Source organism: Neoarius graeffei, chromosome 26, assembly GCF_027579695.1.
Source record: "Neoarius graeffei isolate fNeoGra1 chromosome 26, fNeoGra1.pri, whole genome shotgun sequence".
Taxonomy (NCBI): Eukaryota; Metazoa; Chordata; class Actinopteri; order Siluriformes; family Ariidae; genus Neoarius; species Neoarius graeffei.
This window is the reverse complement of record NC_083594.1, coordinates 5,233,363-5,256,684: the sequence shown is the minus strand read 5'-3', so window position 1 is coordinate 5,256,684 and position 23,322 is coordinate 5,233,363. Positions and strand designations below refer to the sequence as shown.

The 23,322-nt window shown below is 40.8% G+C and overlaps 1 protein-coding gene across 1 annotated transcript in view; it reads right to left on the bottom strand.

Moving 5' to 3' along the window:
• epha8 (eph receptor A8) overlaps positions 1-23,322 on the bottom strand; it is a 112,510-nt gene that overhangs the window by 67,678 nt on the left and 21,510 nt on the right. The window contains exon 2 of the mRNA XM_060910470.1: positions 8,484-9,147. Within this exon, the coding sequence (XP_060766453.1) occupies positions 8,484-9,147 (664 nt within the window). The remainder of the gene's footprint in view (positions 1-8,483; positions 9,148-23,322) is intronic.

Genomic DNA, 23,322 nt, shown 5'->3' with positions numbered 1-23,322 from the left:
GAATGTGGAGAGAATACAACAGTTATTCCACTCAATCTCGTTGTACGTGGGTTATAGACAACTCGGTGCTACGCGCCTCGTCGGCTATCAGCTCATGTACGACTTGATTTCGTGGAATAACTGTTAAATGTAAGTTATGTATATGCAGTATAAGAAAAATGTATATCTATCTGTAATGTACAATATGGACAATATAGACATTACACAATATCACAAATATGCAATCTACAATAACTACTGTAATTATTATATACAATATGCATAATATACAATATTCCATACAAGAGTCATCAGGAGATGATGTATCCCCCCGGGGCCCACATGAAACCCCACTCCAATTCTCCAAAGTTGAATTGGTTGCCATGGATATATGGAAAAAATAAAAATCACAGAAATCCCAAAATGTCAAAAGGCACAAGTCCTCTAGTCAGTTAACATAACTGTGAGGTTTCATGAAAAAAAAAAATCCTAATAGTTTTTGATTTATGGTCCAGAAACTAAAATGTTTTACAGACAGATGGACAGAGCGATAGCTTTATCACCCGCATTACACTACCGTTCAAAAGTTTGGGGTCACCCAGACAATTTTGTGTTTTCCATGAAAAGTCACACTTTTATTTCCCACCATAAGTTGTAAAATGAATAGAAAATATAGTCAAGACATTTTTCTGGCCATTTTGAGCATTTAATCGACCCCACAAATGTGATGCTCCAGAAACTCAATCTGCTCAAAGGAAGGTCAGTTTTATAGCTTCTCTAAAGAGCTCAACTGTTTTCAGCTGTGCTAACATGATTGTACAAGGGTTTTCTAATCATCCATTAGCCTTCTGAGGCAATGAGCAAACACATTGTACCATTAGAACACTGGAGTGAGAGTTGCTGGAAATGGGCCTCTATACACCTATGGAGATATTGCACCAAAAACCACACATTTGCAGCTAGAATAGTCATTTACCACATTAGCAATGTATAGAGTGGATTTCTGATTAGTTTAAAGTGATCTTCATTGAAAAGAACAGTGCTTTTCTTTCAAAAATAAGCACATTTCAAAGTGACCCCAAACTTTTGAACAGTAGTGTACTGTATATGCCGAGGGGATAACAATATGTTTAAAAATCTGTATCATCTATAATATCTATAATATACAGTATACATTATCAGCAGGGCGGCATGGTGGTGTAGTGGTTAGTGCTGTTGCCTCACAGCAAGAAGGTCCTGGGTTCGAGCCCCGGGGCCGGCGAGGGCCTTTCTGTGTGGAATTTGCATGTTCTCCCTGTGGGTTTCCTCCGGGTGCTCCGGTTTCCCCCACAGTCCAAAGACATGCAGGTTAGGTTAACTGGTGACTCTAAATTGAGCGTAGGTGTGAATGTGAGTGTGAATGGTTGTCTGTGTCTATGTGTCAGCCCTGTGATGACCTGGCGACTTGTCCAGGGTGTACCCCGCCTTTCGCCTGTAGTCAGCTGGGATAGGCTCCAGCTTGCCTGCGACCCTGTAGAACAGGATAAAGCGGCTACAGATAATGAGATGAGACATTATCAGCATGTTTGCTATCAACAATATAAACAGTACAACATATACAGACGATACACAATATGCAAAAAATACACACGACAGTCAGTGTACAGAGAGCACAGTGAGGTCGTACAAACAGGAGGACGTTACAGGAGGTACAAGTGGAAGAACAGTTTAATGGCAAGGATGGATCAGGTCAGATATTTATGACGTTGACGGCACAGGATAAGAAGCTGTTCTTACGTCTTATGCAGTCCTTCTACTTCAGTAAGGTTTTCGGCTACTCTACGCACCTCTGAAATCCAGCGATTGACAAAATTGCCTTTCTAAACCAAGTCATCACATGTTATTATGTTGCAGTGTTTGCCTTTCTGCATCGTGAAAGAAATAGAGGGAAAAAAAAATCCCCAGACACAAGTCATAATCTAGGTGACCAGACGACAGTTGACGTCTTCGCAGTCATTTCCCTTCAGTCCAAAGCCTTTCTTCCAGCCATCACAAAACCCCACATGGGCAAACACAAGAGTCCATCGCAATAAATTATGAAACAGTAATGAAAAAGACTCCATTCTGAATGAACAACCACGGAGGAGGTTTTGTGTGTGTGTGTGTGTGTGTGTGTGTGTGTGTGTGTGTGTGCGTGTGTCTGATTTGACTGACAAGACGAAGCTCCGTCTGGTTGAGATACAATTCATTCCTTTATCAGAAAAACGACCCCCCCTTCCCATTTTCACCACTGTCATCCTCCACCTAGACTGCCAGCCAACAGATTAAACCTGAGCTTCAGTACAATAGTGAAGTCACATGACGGAGCTTTAATATTGTCCAGAAAAGCTATTGGTTTTTCTGATATAATGTGGTGGATAAAAATGTAGCACATTACAATAAGTGTGCATTATGTCATGAACGTTCCTCACTACAGTAAGAAATACAGCATTATCAAACAGCTCATTAGGAAGTCTATTAACCATGAATTAATAATTAGTCAAGATTAATTACATGAGGAATTAAAAACCCAGTGGTGTGCTGTTGTAAGTTTTAATCCGACCAAAATCCACTCCTCTTTCATTCTTTCGGTCATGACTGAGATTCTCTCCTCTGTCTTGTATTAGTTTTTGAGTCAACAGATATTTCGGTCATGACCAAAATCCAACATTCTCTCAATATTTCGGTCATGACTAAGATTCTGTTCTCTCTCTCGTTAGTTTTTGCCTTAACAGATCTTTCAGTCATCACCAAAATCCACTCCTCTTTCATTCTTTCGGTCATGACTGAGATTCTCTCCTCTGTCTTGCATTAGTTTTTGAGTCAACAGATCTTTCGGTCATGACCGAAATCCAACATTCTCTCACTCTTTCGGTCATGACTGAGATTCTATTCTCTCTCTCGTTAGTTTTTGCCTTAACAGATCTTTCAGTCATCACCAAAATCCACTCCTCTATCATTCTTTCGGTCATGACTGAGGTCCTCTCTTCTCTCTCCTTAGTTTTTGACTGAACAGATCTTTCGTTCATGACCAAAATCCATTCCTCTCTCATTCTTTTGGTCATGATTGATATTCTTTCCTCTCTCTCATTAGTTTATGACTCAGTGGATCTTTCATTCATGAAAAAAAATCAGCTCCTCTAATTCGTTCGATCATGACTGAGATTCTCTCCTCTCTCTTGTTGTTTTTGGGTCAACAGATCTTTCATTCATGACCAAAATCCACTACTCTGTCATTCTTTCGGTCATGACTGAGATTCTCTCCTCTCTCATTAGTTTTTCAGTCAACACATCTTTCAGTCATGACCAAAATCCACTTCTCTGTCATTCTTTCCATCATGACTGAAATTCTCTCCTCTCTTTCATTAGTTTTTGAGTCAACAGATTTTCAATCATAACCAAAATCCATTCCTCTCTCATTCTTTCAGTCATAACTGAGACTCTCTCCTCTCTCTCTCTCGTTAGTTTTTGAGTCAACAGGTATTTCATTCATGACCAAAATCCACTCCTCTGTTATTCATTCAGTCATGACTGAGATTCTCTCCTCTCTCTCATTAGTTTTTGAGTCAATGCATCTTTCATTCATGACCAAAATTCACTTCTCTGTCATTCTTTCCATCATGACTGAAGTTCTCTCCTCTCTCTCTCATTAGTTTTTGACTCAACATGTCTTTCAGTCATGACCAAAATCTCTTCCTCTCTCATTCTTACGGTCATGACTGAGATTCTCTCCTCTCGTGTTAGTTTTTGAGTCGACAGATCTTTCAATCATTACCAAAATCCAATCCTCTTTCATTCTTTCGGTCATGACTGAGATTCTCTCATCTCTCCCATTAGTTTTTGAGTCAACAGATCTTTCCTTCATGACCAAAATCCATTCCTCTGTCATTCCGTGTTATGTGTACTGTTATAAGTAAATCATCAACAACATTAAATGTAACTATGAATGGATAAAACGTTTTAAAGAATGTCTCGTCAGTCTGTGATAAATAAATAATATGCATGTGTTGATAATTTGCCGTGGAAGAACAGGAACAAAACATTTCATGCCATGCTGTGACGGGAAAATAATCAACAACAGGGTGGTGTGACAAAGCAGTGTTAATGTTGTCATTCTGAAGTGGATTATTTTTCTATAACAGCATATCTGAAAGTGTTTTATTTATTGCTCTTATACTGTCTCATCTCATCTCATTATCTGTAGCCACTTTATCCTGTTCTACAGGGTCGCAGGCAAGCTGGAGCCTATCCCAGCTGACTACGGGCGAAAGGCGGGGTACACCCTGGACAAGTCGCCAGGTCATCACAGGGCTGACACAGACAACCATTCACACTCACATTCACACCTACGGTCAATTTAGAGTCACCAGTTAACCTAACCTGCATGTCTTTGGACTGTGGGGGAAACCGGAGCACCCGGAGGAAACCCACGCAGACACAGGGAGAACATGCAAACTCCACACAGAAAGGCCCTCGCCGGCCCCGGGGCTCGAACCTGGCCTGCTCTTATACTGTACCACAGCAATTTAATAAATATTACCAAAAGAGCATGTTTTAATATTTCTTAATATTTATCATTGGCTGGCTAACTAATATATAAATGAATGAATGAATGAATGAATGAATGAACAAGATTTTGTCGATGGATCTGTCTGACGTGCCGATGTTGGGAGGCTATAGATGTTTATTTCCACTATAATAAGTGTTTAATCTGCATTCAAATGATTATGCAAACACACCTCAGGTGTTCTGACCCTTTTAAAACATGCATTATGCAAAACCCGCTCACATTAACGTGCCAAAAATCACAAACGCTGCAGTGAGTTTCAGTCAGAAATTACTAACCGAAAGCACAGCCATTTACCAAAGAACAATTTTATGCATTGCATTAGAATATGAATACACATATGAATACACTGTATGATTTACAGCCTGATTGAAGCCTTTCAAAACTACTTTTAAAGAAATATTTTCATAACAGACTAATTTTAGCACACTGGTATACGATACTGCAGTGTGTGAAGAATTTTGAGTAAGAAAGCAGTATTTTATTGTCAAGCGTAGGTGTGTTTTGTGTCGATCTGTCACACTGAATAAAAATTATGTCCAGATGAAACAAAGGGAAAAAAAAGGATTCAAGTTGACTGAAAGCAATATTTGGAATAAATCAATGTAATGAACGTAATTTCTTGGACTGAATCTAACGTGATATGAATATTAAACATGCACTATACAGAAACATAATTTCTAATGTCTTTAGCAATGTTTATAAAACAACCAAGCACCCACAGAGAAGCTACAACATCAGGCGACAGATCGGAGAACCCTTAAACTGACTCGAGTTTTTATTTTTAGGTTTCACTTATGTAGAATACGGTATGTTACAATAAAACTGATCATATACAGTACTGTGCAAAAGTCTTAGACACACTATGGTTTTTTTTTCATACAAACTTTGTTATAGATTTCGATTTTATGACTTCTGCATTATCAAGTCACAACATTACAAAAACATTTTAGAGTTCCAAACGTTTGTTTGTTTTCCAGCACAAAATTAAATGTTACAGAAAAAAAGTTTGTAATGTGTCTGAGCAGTAGATTGATTGATTGATTGATTGATTGATTGATTGATTGATTGAAGAACTTTATTAATCCCCAAGGGGGAAATTGAACGCCACCTGACCATACATACAACACATAACAGTAAGACAGGACAACCACATCATAAATAGAAGGAGAAATATAAATAGATAAAGATATAAAAAATAAAAACAGTTCATCATAAAACTCCCAAAGAATCACAGCAAATTTCTAAAACTGCCATTAAAAGCGCAGTTGAATACTTACAAGATTAAAAGTACTTAGCAGTTTTTGTTAAGAAGTCTTATCGCTGCAGGAATAAAAGACCTCCTAAACCGTTCAGTGGAGCAATTGGGTAGAAGGAGCCTTTGACTCCTTCCACTCCTCACAAATAGGCTGTACAGTGGGTGATCATCTTTCAACATGACACTGTTCACCTTCCTCATCACCCGCTCCTCTAGAATTTGCTCAACTGTACTCAAACATATGCCTGTGATGGACCCTGCTTTCTTAATAAGCTTATTTAATTTGTTCCTGTCCTCCAGTGTCATGTTTCCTCCCCAGCATACAACAGCATAAAATAAAACACTTGCCACAATTCCATGATAAAATGTGTTTAAGATTGGTCTCCCCAAATCAAAAGATCTCAACTTTCTAAGAAAAAATAGTCTGGACTGGGCCTTCTTAAAAATAATATTACTGTTCATCTTCCAATCCAGTTTGTTATCAAGGTGGATGCCAAATCCAGTTTGTTATCAAGGTGGATATTCCATCAGAGAGCACTTTTCAGATGAAAAAAGAAAACATAATGAAGGCTGCTGGGTTTTGGTGCAAAATGAAGAAGCGAGTGTGACAGTCAAAGTGTCCAGAAGAACTGGGGCTGGTTCTGGAAGATGCTCAGGAAAACCTACAGATCATTTCCGCATCAAACTGCACTCACTGGACCTCAGACTACTACAGTATTTTTTTTTTTAAAGCAAAGGGTCGTCTCACACCAAATATTGACTTTGTTTCATTAATTATGGCTTACTGATTACTGTTTATAGTATTTTTTTAAAAGCTAGACGGCCTTTCGATTTCATAAAATCGGTGAAATTTAGTTCTGTCTGAAATGTGGTGATTGTGATATCTGTTTATTTCCGTAATATCTCACAAAATATCAGGCCATTCTGTGGCTGGGAAGTTATTTAATTTGACAGGATTAAAGCAAATAATGTGCATGAAATCGCTCGCTTTGCGCAGTCAAGCAGACAGAGGAAGTCCGTGTGCGCATGCGCAGGTTTACCTCCTTCTTCTTCTTTTGGGTTTTACGGCAGCTGGCATCCACAGTGTTGCATTACTGCCATCTACAGGTTTCCCTTTGAGCGTGCACTGACAGTTCCGTCATTCTGTCTCTAAACGAACACCTGATCACACCGAGGTGCTCGCTGAGCGCCGATATTTATTAGTTTGATCCTGCGTTTCCTTTCCTTCATATATAACATAACGTCTTTTCTTCTCGCTTTCTTTCCGTTAATGTAGTCGGTCTTTCATGTTTCATTCGCACACTCACGCCCTCCGTTTTTCTCTCCTGTTTCAAATTTGTATCCCACAATGCCTTGCGTGAACGGCGAAAGCCCACCACGTGATGTGATGCATGATGTAGTATCTTGAGTTGGGTCAGGGTGAAACAGGAAAAATAGCGGAGAATTTAGGGCCACGTGGAGATAAATTCATTAATTGTTCTATTTAAAAAAAACTAATAAAATTGGAAGTCTGTGATTCAAATTCAGTCATTTTCGGTCCACTAAACAAAAATAATTGGGTGTCGGGGAAAATTCTTTTCATGACCTACACTTGAAAAATCTGAAAGGCAGTCTAGCTTTAATGTTGAGACATTTCATTTCTTTTCATTATTTTTAAGCCATTTTTGGTCAACAGCATTTCTTTCCATGTGCCTAAGACTTTTGTACAGCACTGTATTTCAGAAAAGCGCATTAATAATACTTTACAATGAATAACAGCACCTTCTGACCAATCAGAATCCAGAATTCAACTTGACTCACTGGTCAGGATTCTCACAACAAATTCTGTTGCTAAAAGTCTTTTTTTTTTTTTCAGCCAGTCAGCACATTTAATAACCTTAGACATCTCATACGTTTTTAACCGAGCCCTAAACAGACTGCAGAATTCTGCATTATCATTCAACTCCAAACAAATACATCCCACTTTAGCAGCTCTGCTATTGCTTAATGAACCCCTGTGAACATCATCACGGCTCGTCAAGCTCAATCTGATTGGATAAATCTCTGTTTACAAGCTTTTATGAATAAGTCAGGCCCTCGGAGGCAGACGAACATGTGTGGAGGAGTGTAAGTGGGTTAAATCAAGTCGCTAAGTGAAGTGGATTTGACAGGACTCCCCAGCACCCAATGAGCATGTACTGACTCATTCGCTTTGAAATGGATATTTCCTCCCCTGTTTTTTTTCTCTACCCATCCTGGAAAAGCAAAGTGCTGCAACATGAAGATGGCACGGATGCTCTGTTCTGTTTTGACCAGCATTTTAAAAAGCACTCGCTTAGCTCATGATGACGATGTGGCCTTATGCTCAGGACTGCGAGTAAAGCGAAATTAGTACAGAGAGCGAACGCCTGACTCTGACTCTGTCAGTCTGACTCTTAACCTGTCGCAATTCTCTCTCTCTCTCACACATACATAATTAAATAGATAGCTAGCAGTTTGCAGTACTTTGGAGGAATATTAAAAATCAAAACACCGTGTGTAATAGTTAGCTTTCTCGTGCATCCTTTTAAAGGGTGCCAATACTTTTGTTATTCACCGTACAGTATACGGAAACTCATTTTAAACTGATGTGTCTTCAAACATCTTTGCATTTGGTGAAAATAATTCAATCAGTCCACTTACCAATGCAAGCCTCTCTGTGTTCCTCAAACCCAGCACTGCACACACACCGTCCAATAGGAACAAGCCACTCCCCCTCAGCGCTGCAGTACATCTTGGGAGTGTCCTTCTCCTCAGCATGATCCACGCACTGACCTCTGACCTCCACCAGGGATGAGGAATCTGCCCCCGTCACCACGTCAGAGAATACGGCCAGATTCCTGGCCAGGCCTGTGCATTTTTTGTAGTAAACTCGTACCGAGACGATGGCGATGCAGGCGCCGATATCCTGAAAGGCCAAGTAGAAGCCATGCCTGCTTATAGGCCCCACAGCACGCACCTCTGTGTTCAGCTTAAGCCTCCTCACTCCCAGGTCCACGTTGGTGAAGCTCTCGTCAGCCGCGATGGTGTCGATCTTGGAGAACTGATTCTCTCGGAGGCTGGCTCCCACATCATGTTCTGTCTCGCAGTAGTGGAGGTTGAAGGTCTCCTTGCATGTGCCAAGGACTCCTGGCATGCTGTTGCAGTCACGAAGCGTGAACTTGATCTCTACGTAGACTCGGTGAGCGCCGCTGCGTTGGATCCATTTGGTACGGAGCCAGTTATTCTGGTTAGGGCTCATGACATTGCACACTTGGTACGTATGAATGGGGCTGAAGTATTCGTCCATTTCGTTAATTGCATCCCACTGCCAAAAAAGGAGGAGGAGGTTAGATTTGGCTGCACCACTAATGGCATGCATTTTATTGACACTACAAAGAGCTTTGAAGGTTTACCCTGGATTCATGGAACACAGACAGTTCACCGTGGGTTAAATATGTCAAATGTGTTGTGCAGTTTGTATTTTACTGCAATCCAACAGCAACTAACAATCAGCAATGAGAAGAATTCTAAAATAATTAAATCATAATAATAACAGAAAATAATAAATAAAAATAAACATGTTTTTATTAAAGGTATGTGTAATTTATGTATATATAGTTTGCAGAATTACAGTTTATTATGCATGCTGATGGCTCTTACATTGAAAATATTAATAGCAATCGAGTGTCAGGTTATGAAGTATGGTTTGATTGGACTGGTGAATGGATGAATGGATTCCAGGATGGATGGATCAATAGATGAATGGATGGATAGAATGATAGATTGATAGATGTATGGTTTGATTGAACTAGTGAATGGACAAATGGATTCTAGGATAGATAGACCAATAGATGGATGGGTGAATGGATGGATGGGTGAATGGATGGATGGATGGATGGATGGATGGATGGATGGATGGATTGGACTGGTGAATGGATAAATGGATTAAAGGACGGACGGTTGGATGGCTGGATGGCATATTGATGAATAGATGGATGGATGATTTCATGAAACTAGTGAATGGATAAATGGATTCCAGGATGGACAGATCAATAGATGGATGAATGGATGGAATGATATATTGATGAATGGATGGAAGATTTGATTGGACTGGTGAATGGATAAATGGATTCGAGGATGGGTGGATTGGTGGATGGATGGATGGATGGATGGAATGATGTAATTGATAGACAGGTGATTGGATTGGACTGGTGAAAAGATAAAGGGATTTAAGGATGGATGGATCAATCAATGGACAGACAGATGGATGGATGGATCGATAGAAGGGTGGAATGATTGACTGAAGGATGGATGATTGGATTGTACTGCTGAATAGATAAATGGATTTAAGAATGGTGGGTGGGATGGATCAATGGAATGATGGATGGAATGATAGATTGATGCCAGGATGATTGGAGAATGGATAAATGGATTTAAGGATGGATGGAATGATTGATGGATGGATGTTTGGATTGGACTGGTGAATGGATAAATGGATGAAAAGATGTGCATTCAGTCAACTGGCTACTCTAACTTGCTCACTGGTCTGAATGTGAGTGTGAACGGTTGTTCATCTCTGGTAACTTTGTAATAGATTGGCCTCTAACTTTGTAATAGATTGAGCCCCGCCTCTCACCCAAAGCCAGCTGGGATTGGTTCCAGCTTTCCCCATGACCCTGATGGATAGGATGTATAGATAAGGGATGGCTGGATGGATAGACAGTTTGTCTGCAATTGCGTAATCCAAAGTACCACATCCACAACACTTCACCACTGAACTCTCCAGTGCTAAACCAGACCCTGATACACTCTCTAACAACAGCTGTCTGGAGAAGAATGACCAAATCAGGAACTCATCGAGACTTTTATGGCCTACAGGTAATCAGCTCAGTTCTCTCAGCGAGCTCATGAAATAATAACGATGGTCAGTTGAAGGCTAGCTGCACTCTGAAAGACCTCAAGCTGGACCATATGGGACAGAGCGTCCATCAACTTGGCTTTCATCTCCAGGAGCACTCCACACACCTTGCACATTTCTCACTGGCCAGGAACAAGCTTGGAAGGGTAAATTAATCGCAGAGAGGTGTGTATGAATAAGGCAAACTGATATTAAGGGAATTTGCTTCGACTATCATGGATCAGAATGGGCAAAGATGGAAAAATATATACCGAGGTGTTGTAGGATAAGGAGCATATGTGTGTGTCAGTGTGAGAGTGAAGGAGAAAGACAGGTAATAGCAGCAAACACACTGCACACTTGCCTTGATCATTACTAATCCTAGGTGGGTAAATATCAAGTAATTAAAGTAATCATTTTTTTATTATGGCTGGGTTGATCTGCCTGAACTGAGAATCATATCATCAGTTTTTCTTTGGTTAATCAGACACAAGGTACACCACCACACTTGCCAGGGCAGTTGGGGATTAGTTGCTCAAGGTCACTTCAGCCAGTCCTGCTGGTCCAGGGAATTGAACCAGCAACTGTTTGGTCCCAAATCTCTTTCTCAAACCATTAGGCCAAGGCTTCTCCTCGAAGTAGTCTTAAACATGCAAATCATCCACTGTATGAAAAATGATCCGTGGGAGAAGTGGACAGTACTACTTTCTGTGTCAGTATCTGTTTAGTGCACCAAGTGCTCATATGTGTATCCATAGTGGGCATGGCCTATACCAGAAAGTTATATGAACCCTAACAACATGCTCCTAGCATCACTGGAAAACAACAAAACAGCGTCAGCATGTTGCGTATTCTGACAGTTCCTCGACCTCAGCTACATCACTCCGGCTCATAATTAGAGGTGTGTACAATTATAGGACTGTTTTTAAAATCATGCTCACAGTTTTTCCATCCATTATCCATAACCGCTTATCCTGTGCAGGGTCACAGGCAAGCTGGAGCCTATCCCAGCTGACTATGGGTGAGAGGCGGGGTACACCCTGGACAAGTTGCCAGATCATCGCAGGGCTGATACACAGAGACAAACAACCATTCACACTCACATTCACACCTACGGTCAATTTATACCCTGTCCACACTAGGGATTTTGTACCGATACGATACTACTTTCGTACCGCAACACCTGTCCACACTAGCAACTATACCAGTACTGTAGCGGTATAACTGTATCGGTACGAAACCCACAAATGTATGGGTTCCGTACCGGTACAGTATCGGTACTGTAGCGCTTCACTGTAGTGTGGACAGATGAAGCGGTTCTGTATCGATACAAATATAATGCGCATGCGCAAAGTCACACACCTCAATCGATGTCTTCGCTGAATAAAATAGTGAAGAACAGAGATTCGTTTTCTTTGTTTCTTTCTCAACTGGCTCATGCGTTTTATACGATTCGACTGAATAAATGACCACCAGAAATACAGACTGTACATTGACAACAAAAAGCACACACACGTTGTTTCATCCGCCATATTCTCGGAAGGAAGTTACTCGGTAACCACGGAAACATTTCGCGCACGTGCATTTCAACTACCGTGAAAGAAAACCGCAAACATTTCTCGCTAGTGTGGACAGATGCACTAAACTGTACCGGTATACTTTGTATCGATACAATTATACCACTATCGTACCGGTATACTGTATATGTGAACACAGCTTTAGAGTCACCAGTTAACCTAACCTGCATGTCTTTGGACTGTGGGGGAAACCGGAGCACCCGGAGGAAACCCACGCGGACACGGGGAGAACATGCAAACTCCACACAGAAAGGCCCTCGCCGGCCACGGGGCTCGAACCCAGGACCTTCTTGCTGTGAGGCAACAGCGCTAACCACTACACCACCATAAAAATAAAATACCTAGCTTCATCTTATATGTTTCATTTTTATTTATGATCAAAACTTGTACCATATGAACTGTATGAATACACAATCCTGGTAAAAAAAAAAGTCGTCAGTTTACCCAAAACCTGACTCGACAAATCAGCGTACATTACACCATCGAATGGAGGTGATGGCGAAGAGAAAATACAAGTTTTGGTTGATAAAATATTCAACTGTACAAACCTTACTGCAAGGTCCAGCTTTGGCTCCAAAGGAAGCCGGTTAGTCTAAGGGGTGACATCGAACTTCTAATGGAATCTAAAATCTGATTGGTTGAAATTAATTTATGGGAATACAAACTGTCCCGGGCGGCATGGTGGTGTAGTGGTTAGCGCTGTCGCCTCACAGCAAGAAGGTCCGGGTTCGAGCCCCGTGGCCGGCGAGGGCCTTTCTGTGCGGAGTTTGCATGTTGTCCGCGTGGGTTTCCTCCGGGTGCTCCGGTTTCCCCCACAGTCCAAAGACATGCAGGTTAGGTTAACTGGTGACTCTAAATTGACCGTAGGTGTGAATGTGAGTGTGAATGGTTGTCTGTGTCTATGTGTCAGCCCTGTGATGACCTGGCGACTTGTCCAGGGTGTACCCCGCCTTTCGCCCGTAGTCAGCTGGGATAGGCTCCAGCTTGCCTTCGACCCTGTAGAACAGGATAAAGCGGCTAGAGAGAATGAGATGAGACAAATGCCGCTTTTCCACTACAAACACGGCTGAGTTGGGCTGAGTCGTGCCGTGCTGAGTCGGGCTGAGCAGGGCTGTTGGAGTTGCATTTCGACTACAACCGCGCTGAACCGTGCTGGCTGGAAGTGGGTGGACACATTGGGTGGAGTTAGCGAAAGTGGGTGGACGTCAGGTGATGTCGTTAAGTAGCACAAACAGTGACATCAGTGAGCTTTTAAGCGGTAGTCTCACGACCCGAATAGTAAACAATAAACATGGAGGGCATGGAGTCGTTAGTGTTGCTGGTCTTGGTGCTGTGGCTTGTTGTCACCGACAACGCGGACAGATACTGGCAAGAGCGTATAGATGAGGCGAGGCGCATAAGGCTTCAGAAATTCTCGTAATTCGTAATTCTTCTCCTTCCGGGTTTGCGGTGTTTACAGATCCCAGCGCGCTCGCGGGGCGTGTGTGGGCATGTGAGGACACTCCTCCTCACCAATCAGTGCACAGGGGAGTGTCTCCTAACGCCCCTAGCCCCACTCGGCTCGCTTTGGCTCGCTTCAGTCCTACTCCAAAACCGTGCGAGTTTTAGGGGCTAAGCAGGGCTGAAGTGAGCTGAGTCGTGCTGGTTTTTGGTAGTCGAAACGCGAGCCGTGTCGGGCTGAAGTGAGCTGAAGTGAGCTGAAAAAGGGTAGTGGAAAAGGGCCAAAACTGTCCCATGTCTCCCCGGTCCCAAGTCTCCCCCCCCCCCATTCTCCCTTCATCTATTCAAGAGGAATTAAAATCAACCGACTCAACATTACCAACATTACAGAAAATTTTTGTCAGACTGAAAATTTTTTCAGCATCTCAGCGGGGATTAATATGTTAATATCGCTTCACAGCTGCTTTTGGAACGTCAGTGGAAGAGTTCACTGATTACTGAAATGCCTTTGTCAGATTTCACATTTAATAATTTCTTGAAATAGATTCCATTTTCATTCCTCAGTGCATTAAATCCTAAAGCGTGGGAGGAGAAGAACCATTCTGAATATGAAAACTGTCCTTTCAGATAATTCAGTGATATTTGAGAACATTTGTGTTCTGTGAGGACTCGATGAAAAGGTGTCAGGTCGAGTGATACACACAGCTATTATTACTTTACCCTGTCAACAGGTTTGATTACACCTAAGCCTTCATGATGTGATGTTTTGATCGTTTTCATTGCAGTGATATTTGACATTTGGGTGAAATCAGTGGAGTTATGCGTACGTTCTTATCAGTCATATTATGTCATACATGTCAACCTATACGGAATGTCCGTATTTTATACGGATTTGATTCAATAAACATAGTATACGGGCGTACAAATAAAGTTATACGGATTCTTTAAAAAAACTTCAATATTTATTTAGAGCTATAATCAATTCCCACAATGATAAAAGAGCGCATAACATTTACAAACGTACTGTACACCACAGACAGCCAGTAAAGAGTCTTATGAAATCACGCGTTATCTTGTGGTAGCGAGACTTCGTTCCACTTTTGATCATGCGCACACCGCATTGCAAGAATCCCGCCAACCGTGAAGTCATAGACATATAAACATAGACGCCGCTTTCTGCGTAGAATCATACGTCATCCTCGCCGCCATATTGGATGTGGCAAAGTGGAGATTCTTCAACCGTCTCTGGTATAGCGTCTAGACAGTAGCCGAGAATAAAGATGCCTCATTCATGTGCTGCGTTTAACTGTACCAACAGGTTTACCGTCCAAACGATATCACATGGGATTACCTTTCACAGGTGAGACTGGAAAAATACTTTTCATTGTATTTGGTCATTATAACATAATTTTACGAACAGATTTTCCTGACTTTGTGGCTAATATGAAGTCTCGCGCATAATAGCCACTCGGTGAAACCTGTCTCCAAACAACGAAGTATTTCCTTCGTAACTACGCTGATAACACTTTGTGTTTTTGTCAAACATTGGAGCTTTGTGTTCATTCTGAAGGTTTATTGTTATTAATATTGAATAAAAAGTAACTGGGATATATCATTGTTAATTATCATTCAAATTTTAGGTAAATTATTTTAATTTGCATCTTATACGGATTTTATAAGGGAAATACGGATTTTGGAGGTTGGTTATACAGGTTTGATTGACCAAAGGTTGACATGTATGTTATGTGTATGTCTTATTAGTTTAAAAAACAATATCTTTATTCTAAAACCACTTTTCAATTCTATTTTATAAGGGATAAAATTCCCGGGCGGCACGGTGGTGTAGTGGTTAGCGCTGTCGCCTCACAGCAAGAAGGTCCTGGGTTCGAGCCCCGTGGCCGGCGAGGGCCTTTCTGTGCGGAGTTTGCATGTTCTCCCCGTGTCCGCGTGGGTTTCCTCCGGGTGCTCCGGTTTCCCCCACAGTCCAAAGACATGCAGGTTAGGTTAACTGGTGACTCTAAATTGAGCGTAGGTGTGAATGTGAGTGTGAATGGTTGTCTGTGTCTATGTGTCAGCCCTGTGATGACCTGGTGACTTGTCCAGGGTGAACCCCGCCTTTCGCCCGTAGTCAGCTGGGATAGGCTCCAGCTCACCTGCGACCCTGTAGAACAGGATAAAGCGGCTAGAGATAATGAGATAAAATTCCCTGGATGGTGCTGTTATCGGAAAATAATCAATGCCAGTCTGGTGCGATGAAGTGGAGTTACTGATATCATTCCAAAGTTGATTCTTTTCTAATAGCAGCACAGAACAAGGTGTTTTATTCCTTTTATACTGCAGCTGTTTGACATGAACTGAAGAATGACACATTATACTTTTTTCCATTTATAGTTACATTTAATGCTACAAACAAATTTATGTCTCATTTTAGAAACAAGCTCACTTCCTGTTCTCAGTTACATTAGAGCAGCGATAAGCAGTTGATAGTTGATCTCTCAGCAGCCTGTCGATTTTCTTTCTCTTTAAGCAAACAAAACAAACAAAAAAAATATGAATAAGACACAATTCGTCATGTTACTTTGAAACCATAAAGTGTAAACTCCACCAGCGTGTTTGGAAGATATCAGAAAACATAAAGTTAAGGCTTTGCTTTAGTTCTAACTGACACTGGAGAGTCTTTCCATAAATGTTAAAGAAACATTAATGTGTTCTTACAGAAAATGTCACCCTATCAACCATTTCACAGGTTTTTAATCTGTTTAAATGGACCATCCGCTGTCAGGATAATTAATTTGCGCTAGCAGCGCTGGCACAAATTGTCACTCTTACTCAGGATCCTTCGACTTTATTATTCTTATTCTTATTCTTGTAGCGTTTTGTAGGATGCTATTTCTCCACCAAATTTCACATGAAGAATACCTCTGGGCTGAATTACATTGCAATGACTTTTGGTGCTGATCTGGATCACTAATCCAGAATGATCCATGAAAAATGGGATTCTTTTCAATCACTTAAAACTGTCAATTTTCATGATTTTTTTTCAATCAGTTTTTTTTTTATTTTGTTCAGGGCAGCAGGGCGCAACTTTTCCTAACTAAGCGTCATTCTCTATCTCTTACTGTTCCGGGTCTATAGGGTACGGTGACCAGATGTCTCGGTTTGTAAGAGCTAGAGCAAATTATTCTGACTTTAGTCACAGTCTCTATCTAGTTTCCTGTTACTATAGAAACGATAACATATTAGAATGAACACTTGATATAAACCTGTGATTTGTAGCTGCACTACAGTAGAAAATTAATCAACACCTTCTGACCAGTTCAATTTTGCTGAGGTATAAATTAAATAAAAATAATGTGATTAAGTGTATCTACTTCATCTAGGGTTGTAACAAGTACTTTGCCTGTCTGATTGCACTCTGTGTGTAGTAGTGTTGTAGTCAAGACCACCAAAACCAAGACCAAGTCATGACCAAGACCAGAGTGTCTCAAGACCGAGATAAGAACAAGACTTTAAGGGGTTGGGATCAAGTGAAAACCAAGACCAGAGTGTATCAAGAAAACAACAAGACTTTAAGGGGTTGGGATCAAGTCAAAACCAAGGCTAGAGTGTATTGAGATAAGAATAAGACTTTAAGGGGTTGGGATCAAGTCAAAACCAAGGCCAGAGTGTACTGAGACAAGAACAAGACTTTAAGGGGTTGGGATCACGTCAAAACCAAGACCAGAGTGCACTTGACTTGATCCCAACCCCTTCAAATCTTGTTCTTGTCTCGGTACACTCTGGTCTTGGTCTTGACTTGATCCCAACACCTTAAAGCCTTGGTCTTTTCTTATCTCAATACACTCTGGTCTTGGTTTTGACTTGATCCCAACCCCTTAAAGTCTTGGTCTTGTCTCACTACACTCCGGTCTTGGTTTTGACTTGATCCAAGACAAGAACAAGACTTTAAGGGATTGGGATCAAGTCAAAACCAAGACCAAGGCAGGACAAGACCGAGTCAAGACCTGGACCAGATCAGTGTGTGTGAAGGTGGCAGGGGAGGGGTGACAACCGTTAACAGGAATAAATTTTTCAAATTAGCAATGAGTCATGTTATTGGTTGCATTTGAAGCAGGAAATTTTACATCCAACCACAGTAATGATGTTCACAAATAAATCAGACAAGACACAGGAGATTTAGTGAAATCCCCACAGTTGTGTTCTTGACCGGTCTTGAAATAAAATCCTGAGTCCTCTATATCCGAGACTAAGACAAGACAGAGTAAAAATGCGTTCAATTCTGAGATGGGACCGAAACCTTTAAAAAATGGTCTTGAGACCGGATTCGAGTCCTACAACACTACTGTGTAGTCTTGTAGGGGAAGCCATGGCCAAATGGTTAGAGAAGCAGCTTTGGGACTAAAAGGTTGCTGGTTTAATTCCCTGGACCAGCAGGAATGGCTGAAGTGCCCTTGAGCAAGACACCTAACCCCCAAGTGCTCCCCAGGCAGCTCTGGGTATGTTGTACGTTGCTCTGGATAAGAGCGTCTGCTAAATGCCAGTAATGTGTATAATTCTGTGCATTTCTGTATTTTTCTTTTCCATATGTCTTCCTGTGCACACAACCACATTAACGATATATTCATACACATGATTACTCTCCAGGTGTTGAAATGTAACAGAGTTTATTTAACCTGGTTTGCCTTGAAGTCCATCCAGACTCGCCAGTTTAGGGATAATGCCTAAAAATGACCACAACCCAACTTCATTGGAATGCACAAGCAGTCTCTGTTGACCGCACATGCTTATAAAACAAGTATAAAAGAAGTCGAAAAGTCCGGCCTCGGTTCCTTGAGATCCAATTTCAGATTAAGAAGCTGGGAAGTGAAAAATCCTTTGAATCTGTTTAAACAGCAGTACAGCAGCAGGATATAATGACTGAGCATCTTTGGGTGGCATTCGCCATGACAACACGGCAACACATTAACACTCAAAATGCCCCACCTGCCTCCTCAGACAAACCAGAAAAACTCCAGGCTTACTCTTCGTCTTTAAGATAATAATAATAATAATAATAATAATAGGAACAATGTTTTCAGTAATATGCTCATATGTACAGGATATGGTTTCTTTGGTAGTGTATTTGTTTGAGTTTCACACTGCACAATATAAAAACTGAACAAAAGCAAAACTTAAACATTGTCTGAGGAGTGTGTTGGGCTGAAAATGCCTTTTTAAAACTTTATTGGTCATTAATATGGCCAAATCACCAAACTAAAGTCCATAAGGGTCATTTCTTAAAGTTATAAGCGCTATAATTGGTCTATAAAATACTGTAGATTGATTGATCAAATTAATTGGCTGGAGAAAATCCACATAGCTAAGGTAACTGCTGTGAAAATATCACGAAGAAGCCATAATCATGAAGCAATCGTATCTTCTTTCTGCTTGTTGACATTCATGAAAGGGAAAAAGTTAGCGGCTAACTAGCTATGGAAAAAAAAGGTGCCTAGACTTTTGCACAGTACTGTACCTTGTTTGGTAATCTTCAATTTTCTTTATAAATGCACCATGGAGAGGCTGAATTTATAGAGAAAATAGACGATTACAAAACAAGGTACAGTACTGTGCAAAAGTCTTGGCACCCTTTTCCATACAAACTTTGTTACAAATTTCTAGTTTATGATTTCTACATTATCGAGTCAAAACATTACAAAAACATTTTAGAGTTCCAAACGTTCGTTTTTTTTCCAACATAAAATTAAATGTTACAGAAAAAAAGTTTGTAATGTGTCTGAGCAGTATATTCCATAAGAGAGCACGTTTCAGATGAAAAAAGGAAACACAATGAAGGCCACTGGGTTTTGGTGCAAAATGAAGAAGCGAGTGTGACAGTCAAAGTGTCCAGAAGAACTGGGGCTGGTTCTGGAAGATGCTCAGGAAAACCTACAGCTCATTTCCGCATCAAACTGCACTCATTGTACCTGAGACGACTATTTTTATTTTTTTTTAAAGCAAAGGGTCATCTCACACCAAATATTGACTTTGTTTCATTTATTATGGCTTACTGATTACTGTTTGTAGTATTTTTTAATGTTGAAAGATTTAATTTCATTTTTTAAAGCCATTTTTGGTCTCCAGCATTTCTTTACATGTGCCTAAGATGTTTGCACAGAACTGTATATATGTGTATATCACGCCACATGATTTTTGTCCCAGATGTTCTGTTTACAGAATGCGTAGAAACGGTGTTGAAAAGTGTACGATATTTTGTGTCGTTTTCGCTAGCTGATCCAGTAACCATCAACAAATAATCTCCTCAATAGCTCCCCCTATGGGATACATTTACCACTTTTAATATCATCCACGACTGAGACAAATATAGATCTTCCTTCTGGTATAAAAATCACCAAATGACGTTTTGATTTGTCATGAAAATGCGTCGATCGTGCGAATGCAGTTTTTGTGCAATATTCGCTTGGCGGTGGTGCTAATAGTTCACCACGTGTTTTGACCTTCTGAGCAGCATTTTGTGCTCTGTTGCTCAACAAATCTGGGAAATTTGCCAATAATCTACAGTTGAGATTGTCTCCTGATGGATTCACAAGGTTCTGTGCCTGGAAAATGGACCGTTTTGGGTTGTGTACATATGATTTCATGTCAGATTTACAGGACGTTCCTTTGGTCCAGTTTCACTTTGGTTTGTATTTCCTACATACGGAGGCTTGGTAGTGTAATTCAGCAGGTAGAACTCAATCCATCATCTGAGCATCTGGTATGAAAATCTGGTGAACTGACACATATAATGAACTATCTACAGTGGTGCTTGAAAGTTTGTGAACCCTTTAGAATTTTCTATATTTCTGCATAAATATGATCTAAAACATCATCAGATTTTCACACAAGTCCTAAAAGTAGATAAAGAGAACCCAGTTAAACAAATGAGACAAAAATATTATACTTGGTCATTTATTTATTGAGGAAAATGATCCAATATTACATATCTGTGAGTGGCAAAAGTATGTGAACTGCTAGGATTAGCAGTTAATTTGAAGGTGAAATTAGAGTCAGGTGTTTTCAATCAATGGGATGACAATCAGGTGTGAGTGGGCACCCTGTTTTATTTAAAGAACAGGGATCTATCAAAGTCTGATCTTCACAACACATGTTTGTGGAAGTGTATCATGGCACGAACAAAGGAGATTTCTGAGGACCTCAGAAAAAGCGTTGCTGATGCTCATCAGGCTGGAAAAGGTTACAAAACCATCTCTAAAGAGTTTGGACTCCACCAATCCACAGTCAGACAGATTGTGTACAAATGGAGGAAATTCAAGACCATGCTACCCTCCCCAGGAGTGGTCGACCAACAAAGATCACTCCAAGAGCAAGGCGTGTAATAGTCGGCAAGGTCACAAAGGACCCCAGGGTAACTTCTAAGCAGCTGACAGCCTCTCTCACATTGGCTAATGTTATTGTTCATGAGTCCAGCATCAGGAGAACACTGAACAACAATGGTGTGCATGGCAGGGTTGCAAGGAGAAAGCCACTGCTCTCCAAAAAGAACATTGCTGCTCATCTGCAGTTTGCTAAAGATCATGTGGACAAGCCAGAAGGCTACTGGAAAAATGTTTTGTGGATGGATGAGACCAAAATAGAACTTTTTGGTTTAAATGAGAAGCGTTATGTTTGGAGAAAGGAAAACACTGCATTCCAGCATAAGAACCTTATCCCATCTGTGAAACATGGTGGCGGTAGTATCATGGTTTGGGCCTGTTCTGCTGCATCTGGGCCAGGACGGCTTGCCATCACTGATGGAACAATGAGTTCTGAATTATACCAGTGAATTCTAAAGGAAAATGTCAGGACATCTGTCCCTGAACTGAATCTCAAGAGAAGGTGGGTCATGCAGCAAGACAACGACCCTAAGCACACAAGTCGTTCTACCAAAGAATGGTTAAAGAAGAATAAAGTTAATGTTTTGGAATGGCCAAGTCAAAGTCCTGACCTTAATCCAATGGAAATGTTGTGGAAGGACCTGAAGCGAGCAGTTCATGTGAGGAAACCCACCAACATCCCAGAGTTGAAGCTGTTCTGTACGGAGGAACGGGCTAAAATTCCTCCAAGCCGATGTGCAGGACTGATCAACAGTTACCGCAAACGTTTAGTTGCAGTTATTGCTGCACAAGGGGGTCACACCAGATACTGAAAGCAAAGGTTCACATACTTTTGCCACTCACAGATATGTAATACTGGATCATTTTCCTCAATAAATAAATGACCAAGTATAATATTTTTGTCTCATTTGTTTAACTGGGTTCTCTTTATCTACTTTTAGGACTTGTGTGAAAATCTGATGATGTTTTAGGTCATATTTATGCAGAAATATAGAAAATTCTAAAGGGTTCACAAACTTTCAAGCACCACTGTATAGGTATCTAAGTAGACATTTAGCTGTTTAAACATATCGCTATCTAACTACAATAAATAACATAAATAACAAGACAAGACGAGTGCAAAGTGAACATTGTGCATATGTGTGCGTGCAAATGGATGAGAAATGATGAGTTTCAGTTTGGACTGTTTGGGTGTGACAGTGAGTCGAGGACTCTGATTGCCTGGAGGAAGAAGCTGTTGCAGTATCTGGAATTGACGGTTCAGTCTGGTACCTTCTGCCAGATGGCAAGAGGAAGAACAATGCATGTGATGGGTGGGACTTGTCCTGCACTATGCTGTTGGCATGGTGGATCATGTGCTTCATACTGTATAGAGCTGGGAGATGGATGGGAGAGGAACCCCAAAGGAGTCTCCTCACTATCCATCCTCACCTTACTATCCACTGCAGGGACTTTAGTCAACCTCTAAATCACGTTACTCTGGAATATAATTTACAACCCCGATTCCAAAAAAGTTGGGACAAAGTACAAATTATGAATAAAAACGGAATGCAATAATTTACAAATCTCAAAAACTGATATTGTATTCACAATAGAACATAGCCAACATATCAAATGTCGAAAGTGAGACATTTTGAAATTTCATGCCAAATATTGGCTCATTTGAAATTTCATGACAGCAACGCATCTCAAAAAAGTTGGGACGGCGCAATAAGAGGCTGGAAAAGTTAAAGGTACAAAAAAGGAACAGCTGGAGGACCAAATTGCAACTCATTAGGTCAATTGGCAATAGGTCATTAACATGACTGGGTATAAAAAGAGCATCTTGGAGTGGCAGCGGCTCTCAGAAGTAAAGATGGGAAGAGGATCACCAATCCCCCTAATTCTGCACCGACAAATAGTGGAGCAATATCAGAAAGGAGTTCGACAGTGTAAAATTGCAAAGAGTTTGAACATATCATCATCTACAGTGCATAATATCATCAAAAGATTCAGAGAATCTGGAAGAATCTCTGTGCGTAAGGGTCAAGGCCGGAAAACCATACTGGGTGCCCGTGATCTTCGGGCCCTTAGACGGCACTGCATCACATACACACAGCAAAATCCCCAGTGTTGAATTAACACCCTACTGTGTTTATATAGGTCCAATTGGACACAAATTAACTCTGAAAGTGTTAATTCAACACTGAGGAATTTGCTGTGCAGGCATGCTT